At 49.5% G+C, this 16,414-nt stretch overlaps 1 protein-coding gene across 1 annotated transcript in view; it reads left to right on the top strand.

Annotated features, from left to right (window-relative positions):
- The window catches only part of ITGB5 (integrin subunit beta 5), a gene marked incomplete at its 5' end in the record, with an annotated part of 119,373 nt that overhangs the window by 37,051 nt on the left and 65,908 nt on the right, over window positions 1-16,414 (top strand). The window contains 1 exon segment of the mRNA NM_001246669.1: window positions 5,405-5,573. Within this exon segment, the coding sequence (NP_001233598.1) occupies window positions 5,405-5,573 (169 nt within the window).

A 16,414-nucleotide genomic window follows, 5' to 3' on the forward strand; every position in this document is an offset into this window, starting at 1 on the left:
TCATCAGATTAAAGAACTGTTTAATTGTTGTTCTGAGTTAATGGAATAGTGTCCCTGGCCAGGGTTGTCATGTGATAGTCACTGATGCAGGATTTGATGGATTAAGCCAACATGTCATTTCTGGTTCTGGACACTTTGTCTTTTGTTAGATACACTGGGCGGTTGTTGAAATACGTGCCACGTGTCTTTATATGTGGAATTTAAAGAGGCCAACCTCATAGGAACAGAGTAGAGAGGTGGTTGTCAGGGGCTGGGGACTGAGGATGCCCTTGGGGGGAGACATTGGCCAAAGGATGCAAACCTCCGGTTATAAAATGAATACTTTCCGGAGACCTAACGAACAGTGTGGTGCCACTCCATAACAGTACTATACTTGAAATGTATCATTGTGTACGTGAAATTAAGAGAGTAGATCTTGTGAGTTCCCATCGTGGCTCAGTGGTTAAGGAATCCGACTAGGAACCATGGGGTTTCAGGTTCGATCCCTGGCCTCACTCAGTGGGTTAAGGATCTGGCGTTGCCATGAGCTGTGGTGTAGGTCACAGACATAGCTTGGATTCTGCATTGCTGTGGCTGTGGCTTAGGCCTGGCAGCTACAGCTCCGATTAGACCCCTAGCCTGGGAACCTCCATATTGCCGTGGGTGCAGCCCTAGAAAAGACAAAAAAAAAAAAAAAAAAAAAAAAAAGACCCCCCCCCAAAAAAAAATAATAATAAGAGAGTAGATCTTTAGGGTTCTCCCCACACATACAAAAACGGAAGTACATATGTAAAAAACTTTGCAAGTGAAATAATACATTTCACCCTTTGTCATTTATATTTTTTCTTACACTTTGTATTTTTTCCAAGAGGTCATGGTACTCCTTCCCACCTTGAAGGTAATATTTCATTGTTTTCTGATAATACCTTGTGGCTGATGAGAAGTCTGCTGTCCACCTAAGTTTTCCTTCTCTCTGGGGGCTTTTCATGTCCTGTAATGACATTCACTCCTGTGTGGCTAGGTTGGGTTTAGTACTTGTATTTACATTGCTCAGAATTTGCTTAATCCAGGAGTACAGCTTTATTCTTGAAAATTCTCAGATGTCATCTGACGCCTTTCTCTGATTCTCTCCATTTTCCTTTCTAACACTATTAGGTGTGTGTTGGAGCTTCTCATTCTAAACTTCATATTTCTTAATTTTTCTCCCATAATTTCTACTGCTTTCTTTTCCTTAGCTGCGTAATAGGAAATATCTTCTAGTTTACCAGTTTTTTCTTTAGGTTTTTAATGTGTACAGATTTTTGAATTTCAGTGACTGTCGTTTTTATTGGGTTCTCTTCCAGGCTTCTGTTTTTCGTACTATTTTTTTCGTAGCCTTCTGACTTTTTTTCCTCCCTGGTAATATCCCGTTCTCATCTTGGATGTTTAGTCCTTCTTTTCCTTGGATGTTTTAAATATCTTTGTTCTAAAGTACTTTAGATCAGGGAGTTCCCGTTGTGGCTCAGTGGTAATGAACCCAACTAGTATCCATGAGGAGGTGGATTCAATCCCTGGCCTTGCTCAGTGGGTTAAGGATCTGGTGTTGCCATGAACTGTGGTGTAGGTCGCAGATGCAGCTCGGATCCTGTGTTCCTGTGGCTGTGGCATAGGCCAGCAGCTGCAGCTCCAATTCGACCCCTAGCCTGACAACCTCCATATGCCGTGGGTGTGGCCCTAAAAAGACAAAAAATAAATAAAGTACTTTCAACCATTTTGTTAGCTCTGCTTCTTGAACTGCAGATCCTTCGGTTGGTTGAGTTTGTTGTCATTCCTTCGTGGTAGTTTATTTCTCACAGGGTCTGTAGCTTTTGCATTAGCTCCTCCTTATCAGAGGTTCTTTTCCAGCAGGGGATCAAGTGCTGCAGGTGCACAGACTTCCCTGCAGCATAGTTTTATGTTTCTTGTTGCCAGGATTCTCCAGGTTTCACTGGGATGAGTTGTCCTGTTTATTTCTCAGCTGGGGGTTCCTTCCCTATACAGGTAATGAATTCTGACTTGTCCAGGCCTGAAGTTATAATCCTTATGGGTGACTCATCTCGCCCCAGGCCCAGAGTTCATCTCCCTTGCTTCTTTCCCAGGCCAGTGGCTGGAATTTTTCTGGTTGTGATTTTAGCGACAGGGCAGCATTTTGGAGCCCTCTGCTTTATGCAGAGAGCCCTGTTCCATTGGGCAGCCCTGCGCCAGCCTGAGGCCCATCATCCATCTCTTGTCAGCACTGAGCCCTGAGCCCCGGGCCTCTGTCAAGTCGCGACACGCTGGGAGCCCTTTGGCAGGAGCTCCCTCGCACTTCCTTTCTATTCTCCCCACGCCCCTCATGTGTGCAGTGCCCGCCTCTCTGTTCCTGGCACCTGGGATGTCTCTGCTGAGCTCCCAGTCTTGTCTACCTCTGAACATCTTTTGTGTGTGTGTGTGTGTGTGTGTGTGTGTGTGTGTGTGCGCGCGCGCGCGCGCGCTTGCTATTTCTAGGGCTGCTCCTGAGGCATATAGAGGTTCCCAGGCTAGGGGTCGAATCGGTGCTGTAGCCGCCTGCCTACACCACAGCCACAGCAACTCGGGATCTGAGCTGTATCTGCGACCTACACCACAGCTCACAGCAACGCCAGATCCTTAGCCCACTAAGCAAGGCCAGGGATCGAACCCGCAACCTCATGGTTCCTAGTCGGATTCCTCAACCACTGAGCCACGACGGGAACATCTTTAAAGACTGGATTTGCCCAGAAGTTCTCTTTCTTTAGAGGAAGAGCAGAGTGCTTTCCCTGTTAGCTCCACGATCCACAATATTGTCCTGAAGCATTAGATTATTTCCGGATTTGCCTAGATCGAGCGTCTTCAAATTGGATTCTCTTTTTATACATACATGCTCCTCCAGGCTCTTTAAGCATATATCTTTTATTCATCTTCCTAATTTATAATCCTTAATTTAGTAGCTCCCTGTCCATGACCCTGAGCTCGAGTCCCATGGCACACACACAGGGTGGCGCTGGGAAGGTGTCCTGGCACAAGACCCTCAAACACCCAGATCTTCAGGTCACTCGCACAGCTCTCCCAGGGGTTAAATTAAATAACTAGTCACGGATGACATTGTTTTCCAGTGACTACAGTGACATTCAGCAGAGCCTGTGTGACACAGCTGTTTCCCTCTCACTAAGAGGTGACCCTGGTTTGGTATTAATAAATTCTCTGCAGTGACTACTTCTCTCTGGCAAACACATTTTCAATAGTTATTCTCCACTCAGTGTATCTACAGGAAGAGTTTTTAAAAAAATGTAGCTGAGCTTTTCACATCTTTTCTGGTTTTCTCATTGAATAGCCATTATTGTTCTATTCCTTTCCTCCCTTCCTGAGTCAGCCCCATCAGCCATCACGGTACAAACCTGAGGTCCTCAAGGGCGGACCGGCACCACAGAAGGTCCAAGTTGCTTGGAGGGGGGTGATGAGGGGGGAGTAAGGGTTTGGGTACATTTCCTTCCTCCTGGGCCTGTCAGATCACTAGGAGGGAATCCAGCTGGAAACGCACTTGCCATGCTCAACCTTCCTCTTTATGGCAGAGTGAAATGGAACTAGAAAGTTTGGGTGGCCCTTTGGAGTTCCCGTCGTGGCCCAGTAGTTAATGAATCCGACTAGGAACCATGAGGTTGTGGGTTCGATCCCTGGCCTTGCTCAGTGGGTTAAGGATCCAGCGTTGCCATGAGTTGTGGTGTAGGTTGCAGACGCGGCTTGGTTGCAGACGTTGCTGTGGTTCTGGTGTAGGCCAGTGGCTACAGCTCTGATTAGACCCCTAGCCTGGGAGGCTCCATATGCCGAGGGAGTGGCCCAAGAAATGGCAAAAAGACAAAAAAAAAAAAAGAAAGAAAGTTTGGGTGGCCCTGAGGCATGGGTTATAGAAGAGCCTGGCCTGTCTGAGTGCAAGGGGTAGTGAGAATTCTGGGGGAAGGAGGAGGGAGGGAAATAAAGGAAAGGCGGGTGGGAGCAGCCTCTGGGTGCTGCTCCCTCTCTGGGGGGTGCTGTGTTCATGATGGCAGTGGGGTTGACCATCCAGAGCCAGCTTGCTGCTAGTGACTGGTGGAGCAGGTGTCATGGGCCTTGAGGGGGAGTGGAATAGCCTCTCAGAAAGCCCTGGCCTTTCGGACCTGCCCTGGCCGCCCTTCTGGGCCACAGTTAGACAGGACTCTTGCAGTTGCTAAGCCTGTTTTCTTCCCCTGCACACAGGTTGCATTGGATTATGAAGCCTTCCTCTCATGCCCCTCTGTTAGTGTTTTTCATCGTTTGTTCTGAAGGAGAGGCTTCCTTAACACGGCCAGGGACCTGCAGGATCTCGTCCAGCTTGCCTCTCCAGCCGACTCCTAGCCCCCCTCTGCCCTTACCCCCTGCACCGCAGTCTTGCTGGCCTCCCTCTGCCCTCGGGCACGCTATGCCCCCCTCTGCCACAGGACCCTTGCATTTGCTCTTGTCTCTGCCCAGGATGCCCTTCTCGCTCCCCTTCTATCCTGCAAACCCATTTGTGAAACAGCCTAAGGCGCCCCTTCCTATTTCATTGGTTGTATATCCAACCGAAGCTCCTGGAACTGTGATTGGGATTTAACTTCCCCCAGGAACAGGGCTGCTTGGCATCCCTACTGCAGACTAAAGGTGAGAGCACCAGGTATGTCAGGACAGAGGCAGGGCGTTAACCTCCTGGTGAGATGCCGTGCTTCCCTCTTTCCAGATTTCAAGGTAGAATTTTCCGTTTGAAGATGGCATATCTCAAAATAACTCCTCTTTGCATCTAGAGGGCTGATGGTTTATCATTCCAGTGTTTATAGATAAATGGAGAAGCATCCTGTTCCATTTAGTGTTTGCTCATGTTCCTGCATGTCTGGTGGTCTCTGCATGGGTTGACATGAAGGGGTTACGTGATCCTTTGTCACGTGGATCCTTCCCATGTGATGTGAGAAGTTGGTTTCCTAGAGTCAGTCTACTTAAACTGTCCTCACTTGATCTTGCCGCCTTCCTCAGCCCAGAAGAGCCTTCCCCTTGGTGTTGCTGAGGCTGCAGGACATGAACACCAGTCCCTTGCATCTTCCAAGGCCCACATCCGGTCTCCTCCGTCGTCCTCTGACTGTAGTAGCTTGCCCTCATCTCTACTTCCTTCCAGGATGTGTGTCTGTCCATTTCATTCACTTTCAACCTGGTATGTGCTGTCTCGCCGGCAGTATAGGGCTTGTGTTTGGAGAGTAAGAACTGTGTTATTTTTCTGTTTCCCACACCATGTCCATTTCAGGGGCTCATGGTAGGTGTCGAGGGTGTATTCGTTGGTGCCATCAAGACACCCGGTAAATGCACAGAGTACTTGGTTAAGATTTTGAGACAGTGAAAGAAAAGTGACGCCTCTCCTCTTTTTCTCTAGCTACAAGTTATTCCCAAACTGCGTCCCCTCCTTTGGGTTCCGCCATCTGCTGCCTCTCACAGACAGAGTCGACAGCTTCAACGAGGAAGTTCGGAAGCAGAGGGTGTCCCGGAACCGAGACGCCCCCGAGGGCGGCTTCGACGCAGTGCTCCAGGCTGCTGTCTGCAAGGTAACGTCCCTCCTGGTCCTGTCCCCTCCGGGGAGGTGGGGGAAGAGGCCTTGGTGGGGGTCGGTGGGGGCATCGGCGCTGCCTGTGGATTTTGAGCCACCCCAGCCCGTGGCATCTGTCTGCTGTTGCATCAGAGGGTGAGCTCAGTGGACCGCGGGGGAATCTAGAGCACTTAGACCAGCTGGAGCGCAGGGCTGGCTTGGGGCTGATGTGTGTCTGTGTGAGGGTGTGGCTGTGTACAGTGGGATGTTCCCTTTGCCCGCAGACAGCTGTTCTGTGTTTCTCCACTTGGCTCTTGTACTTCTTTCCAAGAGAAAAAAAGGAAAGGTCAAGCCATATCCATAGAATCTTGTAGTGTTCCCTGGCCCAATTGTGGTGAACATTCAAGATTGCTTTAGCGGGGAATCCAGCGGAGAAAGAGAAACGCTTGTCATCTCGAGTTTTGTTTAGCTTTGTTTGTTTTTCTCATTTCTCTGTGATACATGAATCCAGAGGGAGGACGTAGACTTAGGTCAGAAATGAACTCATGCTTTGAGAGGTCCCAATCTCAGCGAAATACATAAGTGGAATGTTGGTAATAAGTTATTCTTCAACCAATTTTTCTATTGTCCAAACAGTCCCATAACAATAACAAAAGATAAAAAGAAATACCACCCTTGAATTTGCTGTCCCAACACTTACTTTAACGTTTTTTCACCGTTTGCCGTAGTGGTCATCATAGACTATGCCTAACGGGTAATGCTTTCTCGAAAATCTAGGTGGGCTCAGCAAACAGGGCGGTGGTCGGGAGCCTCATGACTGGGGCGGGCTGGGTAAGGAGGTTAGAACTCAGTGTGGAGAGGCTGCGTGTCTGAGCTCAGAGAGCCTTGTCACATGTGTCACAGAATCACTTTTCCTCCTCTCAGTCCTTGACAGAAGGATAAGAGAACCACAGTTGTCTTTTTTGAACTAAAAACCCAAAGTGGTAGAGCAGGATACGGGGAAAGAAAACAGTGAAGAAAGCCACACAGCTTCCTCAGTCTCCTCTTGATCCCCCTGCCCTTCTGCCCATCCCTGTGTCCTTAGTGCCACCCTGGGAGCGATGGTCTTATAGTGGCCCCTGCCCAGCATGGCAGCAGAGCGGCCCCTGAAGCTTAGCAGCCTGAGGAGGCCAGATGGGACCCAGCCAGACCGTGTTCAGCTCTGAGTCTTTCATGGGTGTCACAGAATAGGCAGGCGATGGATTAGCTTCAGAAAGAAAGAACAATGTTTTCGACCGGCATTCAGACATTGTACGATTGTGGTCATCAGAGACTTTCTGCCAAATCCACTTCTTGGTGGGAACAGATAGTGCAGGGCCCCTGTCACCTTCCCATCTTGGGAATCATTTGGGATGTCTTTTCAGGGGAGGAAATCATCTCTAAGGGCTGGCGGGGAGAGCTCGGGGACAGGCCTCCGCACTGTCCAGTGACATTCATTTCTGTTTAATTAGCTGAATCAGAGTGGCACGATGGAATGCTCAAGGCGCAGTGGTCTGTGGGAAGCCGTTGGATTCGCTCTTCTGCCCACAGAACCTTGCTGTGCCTTCCCAGGCCCGGGAAAATATCCTTCCCTTTGAAAAGGTAGTGTTTCAAGACGCGAGCCTTTCAGAGGAGATGCCGGCAGATTTCTTAAACTCAGTGCCTGCGCCTGGTTGCGAGTGATTGTTGGCTGATAGGCACTTTGGAGCATGTTTGTTTTACATCTTTATGTTTGGCCTTTATCTCCTACTCGTCACCGTGGCCTTTGCCAACAGGGAGTCCCTGGAAAGTTAATACTTGCTGGGAATTCTGCAGACAGTGAGACCCCAGCCTTTCTCCTCGCCATTTCTTTTCCTTTGACAGTCTGTGTTGGGTACATATCAAGCAATTTCTTTCTCACTTGGAATCACTAATTTATAACAAATGTCATCTTCCTGGTTCACCACAGCCTTATTATAGGTAGCAGCCAGGTATTAGAAATAGATTATGGAGTTCCCGTCGTGGCGCAGTGGTTAACGAATCCGACTAGGAACCATGAGGTTGCGGGTTCGGTCCCTGCCCTTGCTCAGTGGGTTAACGATCCGGCGTTGCCGTGAGCTGTGGTGTAGGTCGCAGACGCGGCTCGGATCCCGCGTTGCTGTGGCTCTGGCGTAGGCCGGTGGCTACAGCTCCGATTCGACCCCTAGCCTGGGAACCTCCATATGCCGCGGGAGCGGCCCAAGAAATAGCAACAACAACAACAACAACAACAAAAGACAAAAAGACAAAAAAGACAAAAAAAAAAAAAAAAAAAAAAAAAAAAAAAAAAAAAGAAATAGATTATGGCTGCATATTGATGGAAAACTGTGCAACAGTCATACCCTTGAAGAATATTTGAGGACTTGGAGTTCCCATCGTGGCTCAGTGGTTAATGAATCCGACTAGGAACTCTGAGGTTGCAGGTTCAATCCCTGGTCTTGCTCAGTGGGTTAAGGATCTGGCGTTGCCGTGAACTGTGGTGTAGGTTGCAGACACAGCTCGGATCTGATGTTGCTGTGGCTGTGGTGTAGGCCAGCGGCTATAGCTCTGATGAGACCCCTAGCCTGGGAACCTCCATGTGCTGTGGGTGCGGCCCTAGAAAAGACAAAAAGACCAAAAAAAAAAAAAAATAGTAATAATAATATTTGAGGGCTTGAACAATACTTAAGATTAATTTAAAAAGGCATAGAAAGCAAGAGAGCAAGTGATAAATAGGGTCATGTGTCTACCCTGTTTTAGTCATGACCCTGTTTTGCAAACAAAAGAAAAAAGATGAAAAGATTGGAAATCAGTAAAGTGCTGACAGCAGTTGTCTTGTGATAGGATTATGTGTGGTTTTTATTTTCTTCTTGGTGTCTCTTAAATTTCCGCAGTGAATATGTATGATTTTTAAAAATTGTAATGGAACATTTCAATCATATTAAAGTAGAGAGAATAGTGAAATCAAACCCCATGGACCCATAATCCATCTTGAACAGTTACCAGTTTGTAGCCAGTCTTGTTTGGTTCGCATTCCTAACCACTTTATCCCCCGTTATATGAAGCAAATCCCAGGCATCTTTTGTTTCAGTGACATTTAAATGTTTGGTATTAGATTTCAATGAGAAATCTCTCAATGAGATTTTTAGAGTTTTTTTTAAGAGCCCGAAGCATGCCTTACTTTTTGGACTGAATTTTCCGCCTCCTCCTGATTTGCCCAGATTAAAGACCCTTCCTCTTAATCCTGCAAACTGAAGGTGACAGTCAGCAGGCCTGTAATCTCTGTAGTTAGAGAGGCCTCTGTACAGGCTGGAGCTGGTGGGGCCGCCTGGACAGCAGTGCTTGCTTGCTAGGCTTCCTTTGACCCCATGCCCGAGGGATGGAGCTGATAACAGGCCTACCTCACAGCCTGCAGGGGGCCCTTTGTTCTGATTTCAGTCTCACTCTAGTTTCCCTGGGATGGACTGTTGGTTACCAGCCTAAGGAACTTAGGGCTGTGGAATGTTTCCATGACGGATCTTAAATCCCACCCTGCCGTTGACTTTACATTTCTTGGGAAGCTGTTCTTTGCAAAAAGGGGGAAACATTCTGTTGCTGTTTAGGATTCTGTTTCGGATAAGCAGAGCCCTGCTTCCATGAGTGGAAGTTTGGAGTTGCCATCTTTCCTGCCAGCAGGTTGCATTGTTAGGATAGGAGACCATGCAGTGGTGTCTACAGCTAAGGACCCTTGTGTCATCAGGGCAGGCATTTTTCCCAGCATTGTACCAGCCTGGGTTGGAATGAGGAAATGCCACCCTTAATTTCTTATCTTTGCCTGGAAACCTATTATTAAACCTGTTTATACTTTTTCCTGGTCAGAATAATAGTTTCTCCCATTACCACTTTTATTGCTCTCCCGGGACTCTCTTGAAGTTGCCTCTGAGTTGTTTACTCTGAAATTGTGTGGGTGGAAGTGTGATGCATGGTTCACACTGGAACCATGGCTGCTTTCCTGATCTCCCAAAATAGGAAGTGCCGGGACCTGGGGACACAGAGTGCGGGGTGGCCCCCAGAGTTCTGCCTTCCAGGTTGCCAGTCACCAGATCACCACTTGGCTGTTCTCCATGCCGCTCAGGCTAAAGAAGGTCCCTGCAAGGTTAAGCCTGGCTGGGTACGTACATCCTGGCTGCACGGATTCCATGGGCTAATTTCTCTCATCAGATCTCTGTAACCCAGCCTGTTTCCTTTTCGGCCTCAGCTTATAGCACTCTGAATTATACTCCATATCCTTCAGACAGACTTTTTTTTTTTTTGTCTTTTTAGGGCCACACCCGAGGCATATGGAGGTTCCCAGGCTAGGGGGTCTCATCGGAGCTGTAGCCTCTGGCCTACACCACAGCCACAGCAATGCTGGATCCGAGCCGCATCTGTGACCTATACCACAGCACAAGGCAATGCCCCTTAACCCACCGATCGAGGCCAGGGATTGAACCGGTGTCCTCATGGCTACTAGTCAAGTTCATTACCGCTGAGCCATGACAGGGACTCCCAGACTTTTGGTTTTAATCTTGATTATCTAATTTTGCTTTCTGTATTTTTTCGTCTTTTTAGGGCCGCACCTGTGGCATATGGAGGTTCCCAGGCTAGAGGTCTAATCAGAGCTATAGCTGCCAGCCTATGCCATAGCCACAGCAATCCAGGATCTGAGCCGCATCTTCGACCTACACCACAGCTCACGGCAATGCCGGATCTTTAACCCACTGAGCGAGGCCAGGGATCAAACCCACAGCCTCATGGTTCCTGGTCCGATTTGTTGCCGCTGTGCCACGACGAGAACTCCTGTTCTCTGTATTATATGTTAAAGGCATTGTATGTTCTCTCAGAAATAGGTGGATACATAAGTCTCAAAGCAAACGAAATCAGTTTGCATGCTGAGTCAAAAGTCTTGGCATGACTTGGGTCCTTTATGCCTCGACTGGTGAAAGCTTCCTAATCTAAAATGGAGACCCCAGCCCCAGAGAGGCTGGAGGAACAGCTTCCTCTGACCAGACTTTCTGCAGGAATACAGATTGCATGGGCTTCTGGAAACAACATGGTAGCTGCCCTTGTTTGAGTGTCATCCGTGCTTCAGGTGTTTTGAGTACATTCTCTCTGAGCTCACAGCATTCCTTCCTTGTATTGGTGGTGCTTATCTCCACTTTATAAGTGAGAACACTGAGTTATCACAGGGTCCCATATACTTACTGTTGGTAAGGGGTGGAGCCAGGATTTGATCCAGACTCGGGTGAGTCTAAAGCCTGAGGCTGTTACCTGGGCACAACAGACCTGATTTAGAGCCACGTTTCCCAATGCCATTGATGCCTCATTTGCTCCTAAGCGGCTCCGTGGGGCCAGCCGCCCTCTCTGGGCCTGCGTGCTCATCTGGAGGATGCAGGTAGGTAGGGCTGGAGGAGAGGCTCTCTAGGATGCCCTCCTGCCATGTGGGTCGGAGCTCCTTTTCACAAAGGGCTGGTCCCAGCCCTGTGTCCCTTTGCCAGAGCCCTTGGTTTTGCTTTCTGTCTCTCCTGGGTCAGGTTTGAGGCTGAGTCTAGGCAGGGGTGGCTGCAGATTCCAGCAGAGGGTGGACAGTTCCCTTTCCTTGGAGGCAGGCTCAGCTGTGAGAAGTCTTCATTCTGCCCCAGCCTCCCCCGGAGTGATTTGGTTTCTTTCGACTTGTTGCCTGATTTCTTTTAGACCTCAGACTTGTCGTTTTCCAAGCATGAGCTGAGAACTGTAGGAAATGGCCTTTCTTGCCTCAAGGAAGGCAGCAGCCCCTGATGCCGTTTTGCCACCTGATGGGATGTCCCCACAAGTCCTGTGTGCACACAGCCTGGGATATTTATGTCTCAGCATGTGTGAGCCGTTTCTGCGAGCAGATCACACACGGTTTATGGGACTTAAGGCAGCCCACCCTGGTTGCTTTTCCCCTGGTTCAGTGTCTTTGTGAAGCCTTGTGCGAGCTTGGATTTCGCTGGGGGGCTGTGCGGGCAGGTGCGAGGCCCTCACCTGTGCCCAGGCGCATTTTCGTTGGAGGTGGTAAAGGTGCTCCTTGGCTTTCTGTCTTGCAGGTGGTCGTGGTTTAATGTGTACTTTTGAATCACTCAACTGGTTTTGGTCCTTGGAGTGATGGACGTTCTGCCCATGAGCTCTGCCATAGGCCTCTCTGCCCTGCTCCCAGCTGTCGGCTCTGCAGGGTGCCAGTGAGAGTTTGCATCTCTTCTTATCCTCCAGTGTAAACTGCTGTTGCCTGCTTTGAAGGGATCTGCACCCCTTGGCTCCCTTGGTCGAGATGGTGGGGTCAGGGTCGAGGGGAGACTTAGGCTGGGGAAGTTAGGACACCCCCTTTGGTGACCGAGGCTGCATTTCCATACCTGGCCAGAATGTCAGTTTCTCAAGGTGTGGGCTTATTTTTGCTCTAGATGTCCATTTGGCAAAGAGGAAAAGAGACAAAGGCATGTTTATTCTTGGGCTCTCCCTGCGCTGCTCTTCACAGCCTGCAGCTGCCCTTTGCGTTCCAGCTCCTCTCTGCGTTCCAGCCCCCGTGACCCTGAGTCCACTGCTCTGACTCATGTGAGGCCCTTTGCACATGCTGTTGCCTCTCTTTGGAATACTCCTCCCCTGTATTCCTGCATTTCTTTCTTAAATGTGTAGACTCTTTTTTTTTTTTTTTTTTTTTTTTGTATTTTTAGGGCCACACCTGCAGCATATGGAAGCCCTCAGGCCGGGGGTTGAATCAGAGCTGCAGCTGCTAGTCTACACCACAGCCATAGCCATGCCAGATCCAAGCCGAGTCAGAAACCTACACCATAGCTTACAGCAATGCTGGATCCTTAACCCACTGAGCGAGGCCAGGGATCGAACCTGCGTCCTCATGGATACTACCCAGGTTTGTTACCGCTGAGCCACAATGGGAACTTCTAGACTTTATTTTTCAGGGGCAGGTCTGTGTTCACAGTAAAAGTTAACAGAAAGTACACAGATTTCCATACACCCACCTCCCCTATGTACTGCCTCCCCCACCATTCACATCCCCCACCAGAATGGTACATGTGTTATAATCAGTGAACCCCTGTCGACACATCGTTTTCTTGCAAAGTCCGTCGTTGACCCTGGGTTCATCCTGGGCGGTATGCAGTCTATGGGCTTGGACAGATATGTGACAACATATCCCGCGGCATTTTCACCGCCAGTGCGTCCCTCCCTGCCTTTCTCCTTTTGTTTTAATATTTGATCTCTGCCTGCTTAGGGTTTGGCCCTCCACTTGCTTGTCTGTGGGTCAGGAAGTCTTTCCTGATGGACCCTCCTGGAAAGGACAGAGCCTCTGTGCACAAGGCCCTTGGCCATATCAATACCAGTTACATTTTCTTTTTCCTTGAGCTACTCCTTGAGGGAAGGCTGCCTCCCCTTTGAGACAGGCTGCTTCCTGAAGGCAGGGAACCACGTCTGTTTTCTCACCCCCGCATATCCCCAGCGCCGAGCTTACTGCTTGCACCCAGCAGGTTCTCCTTGAATATTTGGTGAACAGACAGATGGCTTTGTTCTCACTGATTCCTTTATACTTCTGAAGCTCCAGACCCCTACGTCTGCTTGGCTGCTTGGCTCCATCCACCCTCCTGTTAAACCAAGTTCCATGCCATTCACATGTGCTTCACAAGTCCATTAAAGCAGAACGAGGAGTTCCCATGGTGGCTCAGCAGGCTAAGAGCCCGACTAGTATCCATGAATATGCAGGTTCAATCCCTGGCCTTGCACAATGGGTTAAGCATCCGGCGTTGCTGAGAGCTGCACTGTAGGTCACAGACTGGGCTCGGATCTTGCATTGCTGTGACACCTGACTGGTACCTTAGATTGCTGTGGCATAGGCCGGCAGCTGCAGCTCTGATTCGACCCCTAGCCTAGGAATTTCCATATGCCACAGGTACAGCCCTAAAAAGAAAAGAAGGGGAAAAAAGAACCAGAAATACTGTTACTTGGCAATACTTTCCAACTCAGGAGCATTTATTGCATGCCTAGTAAGTGCTCAATGGCAGGTATAGTGAAGAAAATTAAAGATGAGGACAACCCCCCCAAAAAAACCCCCATCCTCAGGGATCTGATTTGAGCTTGCGGATCCACTAGAAGGCAAGTTGAACAACCTATTTGTAAACATGAGATGGAACCGCGTGAAATTATTGACATTTGTCTATTCATGAAACTTGATGGTTGTCTTTCGATAGTTTCTTCTACAAAAATAGAAACCTCATGTGGTTCAGCCTCATATATTGCAAAGGTTTTTCTTTAGTTCAGATGCGACTCTCCACAGCGGCTACATCAGACATGTTCTACCGCATGTTGTCGGGGCTTGGGCTCCAGAGTAATGTCTACGTCCTGAGTCACAGGCTGAGATTTCTTTTCCCTAAGGAAAGAAAGGTGACATTTTTGCCCTTCTTAAGTTGAACCACAGATAGATGTTTTTTTTAAAAAGATTTTTTCATTGCATAGCTGGAGAAACAAACTAGGAATAAGAACATGTTTATTGTTACAAAGTGACGGAAATAGGCATGAATGTCCACATGACTGGGGAAAGTGGATCCAGCCTTGTTGGAACTGAGACTCCTTGGTCCCCAAGCCCAGATCTGCTGTAGGTTCTGCCCCCCCCGGGTGGTCACTTTGGTCCCCTTTCCTTTTTTACCCCCTAAACCAGTTCTCTCTCTCTGCTTGCCTGAAAGGTCAGCATAGAGTGTTTTAGTTATGACTTTGAGGAATTTGTTGGGCACTTACTGTGTGCGAGATGCCCCGGTAGCTGCTGTGATGGGTGCACACATGACCGCGCCACAGCTCCTGTCCCTGTGAGCAGCACTCCCACTGGATGGCAGATGCCCGCACAGAGATCTAAGGTACCAGTCGGGTGCACAGACTCTCTAGAAGGTCTGCTCCCCTGGGACCCAGTGGTTGCATTGCAGTGTTCTTCCCCTTCAAGCGGTCACCTTGGTCTCTCTGCCTCCTCGTATTTTGCCCTGAGGCTCTGATGCTGATGATGTTATTGATTACCTTTGGCTGAATGCTTTGTGAGAGCCAGGCTCTATGCCAAGCACTTCACGAGGCTTGCTTTACTTAATCCTTTAAAGGTGGCTTCTTTGTCCTCTTTTGATGAGGAAACAAGCCTAGAAAGGTTGAGTAACTTCTCAGAGGTCTTAGAGCTAGAAATGACAAGAGCCAGAGATGGAATGGTATCCCTGCTCCCAGCTCCAAAGACGGAGCTCTTAACCTTGGCATTAGAGAGAGCCTGCTGTCTCTTGTGGCCACACAGGAGCAGAGGTGAGGGAGGGAGGAATGTGCTTCCAAAGAGGGCAAAGTCCTCCTCTAAGGGGCCAGCTCGATTCCCCACGTGACCCAGTTTTCCAGTGGTACAGTCAGGACTGAGTTGGTCCTGGCGGGGGTGGGAGGGGGGATGACAGCTGCACGTGCTTCTGTTCTCTGGTGCTGAGAGTTTCCTGTTTATCAGAAAGAGTTGTGATGTGGCTCTGGCAGCCTTCGGGTTTTCTCGGGAGGCCCTGGGTACTGTCCCAAGGTGGGTGCACTGCTGGGGCCCAGCCCTCTGAGTGAGCCTGCTTGTCTTTGCCCTCGACTTCCCCATCTGTGAAAAGGGAACGATGCCTTCTGCCTTCTCATGCATAATTCAGGGCGTCCTGGAATCATGGGTTCTGCTGTTCAGCTCTCACAGGTAACAGCTGTGGAGACGCTTTTTCAGATGGTGCGTCCTCTTCAGCAGTGAGGGAGCCTGTGGCTGGCGTCTCTCCAGTGACAACTGGGGCCCATGGGCTGTGTCCACATCTGGCTGCAGGGCCCAGGTGTTTGGATGACCATCAGTTTTACTTACAGATGTCAAGAACAGAGAACCCCATCGTTTAAGGCTAGTATTTCTGTCCTCACTGAAACCACGCCCTAGACAGCATCTTTTCTAGGTCTTCCCTGTATTGACGACTGTCAACCAGAGAGAATATTATGGGCTTTGTCTCAGAACAAGCAAACCGATGTGAGAGAGCCAGCCACATTGTCGTGGACCCCCCCACCTGTGTCCCCTAAGGCAGCTGACGGGGACTTGAGCTTTCTCAGATTCCCAGGAATCACTGTTCCAGGCTCTCCCCTACACCCTCCCCAGGGCGTCCCTGAGCCTCTTTCTCACGTTTGCCAAGCTTTGCTGAGGGCCCTGTGTATAAACAAGTCACTAGGAAATGGATCTCGGGACCCACAAGCTCAGTGGGAGCCTTTCAGAAGATTCAGCTGCCACACATAGGACATGCCTGCAGGGCTGCAGGTGCAGCCCCAGCCCTGCCTTTCTTGGCAGCCAGACCGCACCCCGGGAACCACACCTGCCTCTGGGCCTGGTTAAGACTCACATGGATAGCTAGAGAGCAGAGAGGTGTGAGCGGATGGCGCGGGGTGGAAACATCCTCTGAGGAGTGGTTCAAGGTTAACCAGGAGGAAGACATGGGTTACCTGACCTCAGACATCACTATAGAGGACGGAGGAGAGGCTTCTGGCTGTTCCAGGGGCCAAGCTGGGGGTGGGGGGCCACAGGGACACAGGTTTGAGTTCCAGGCAAGGGAGAATTTTCTAACAGAGATCTCTGCTCAGTGGCAGGGCCGGCTGCCAGATGTGGCAGTGAGTGGCCCCAAGCCAATGTAGTGGGGACTCCAGACGAGAGGTCCCTGCACTGGATGGAGCCTGGACGAGCCAAACTCTGAGGTTCCTTCCAAATTGCAGGTGCATGTTTCTGCTGAGTTGGCTTTTCTACCTGGTGACTCCCTGGTACCTTTGTTCTGTCATGGCCCCTTCTAGCCTGTC

The sequence above is a fragment of the Sus scrofa genome, chromosome 13 (assembly GCF_000003025.6).
Source record: "Sus scrofa isolate TJ Tabasco breed Duroc chromosome 13, Sscrofa11.1, whole genome shotgun sequence".
NCBI classification, from domain to species: domain Eukaryota; kingdom Metazoa; phylum Chordata; class Mammalia; order Artiodactyla; family Suidae; genus Sus; species Sus scrofa.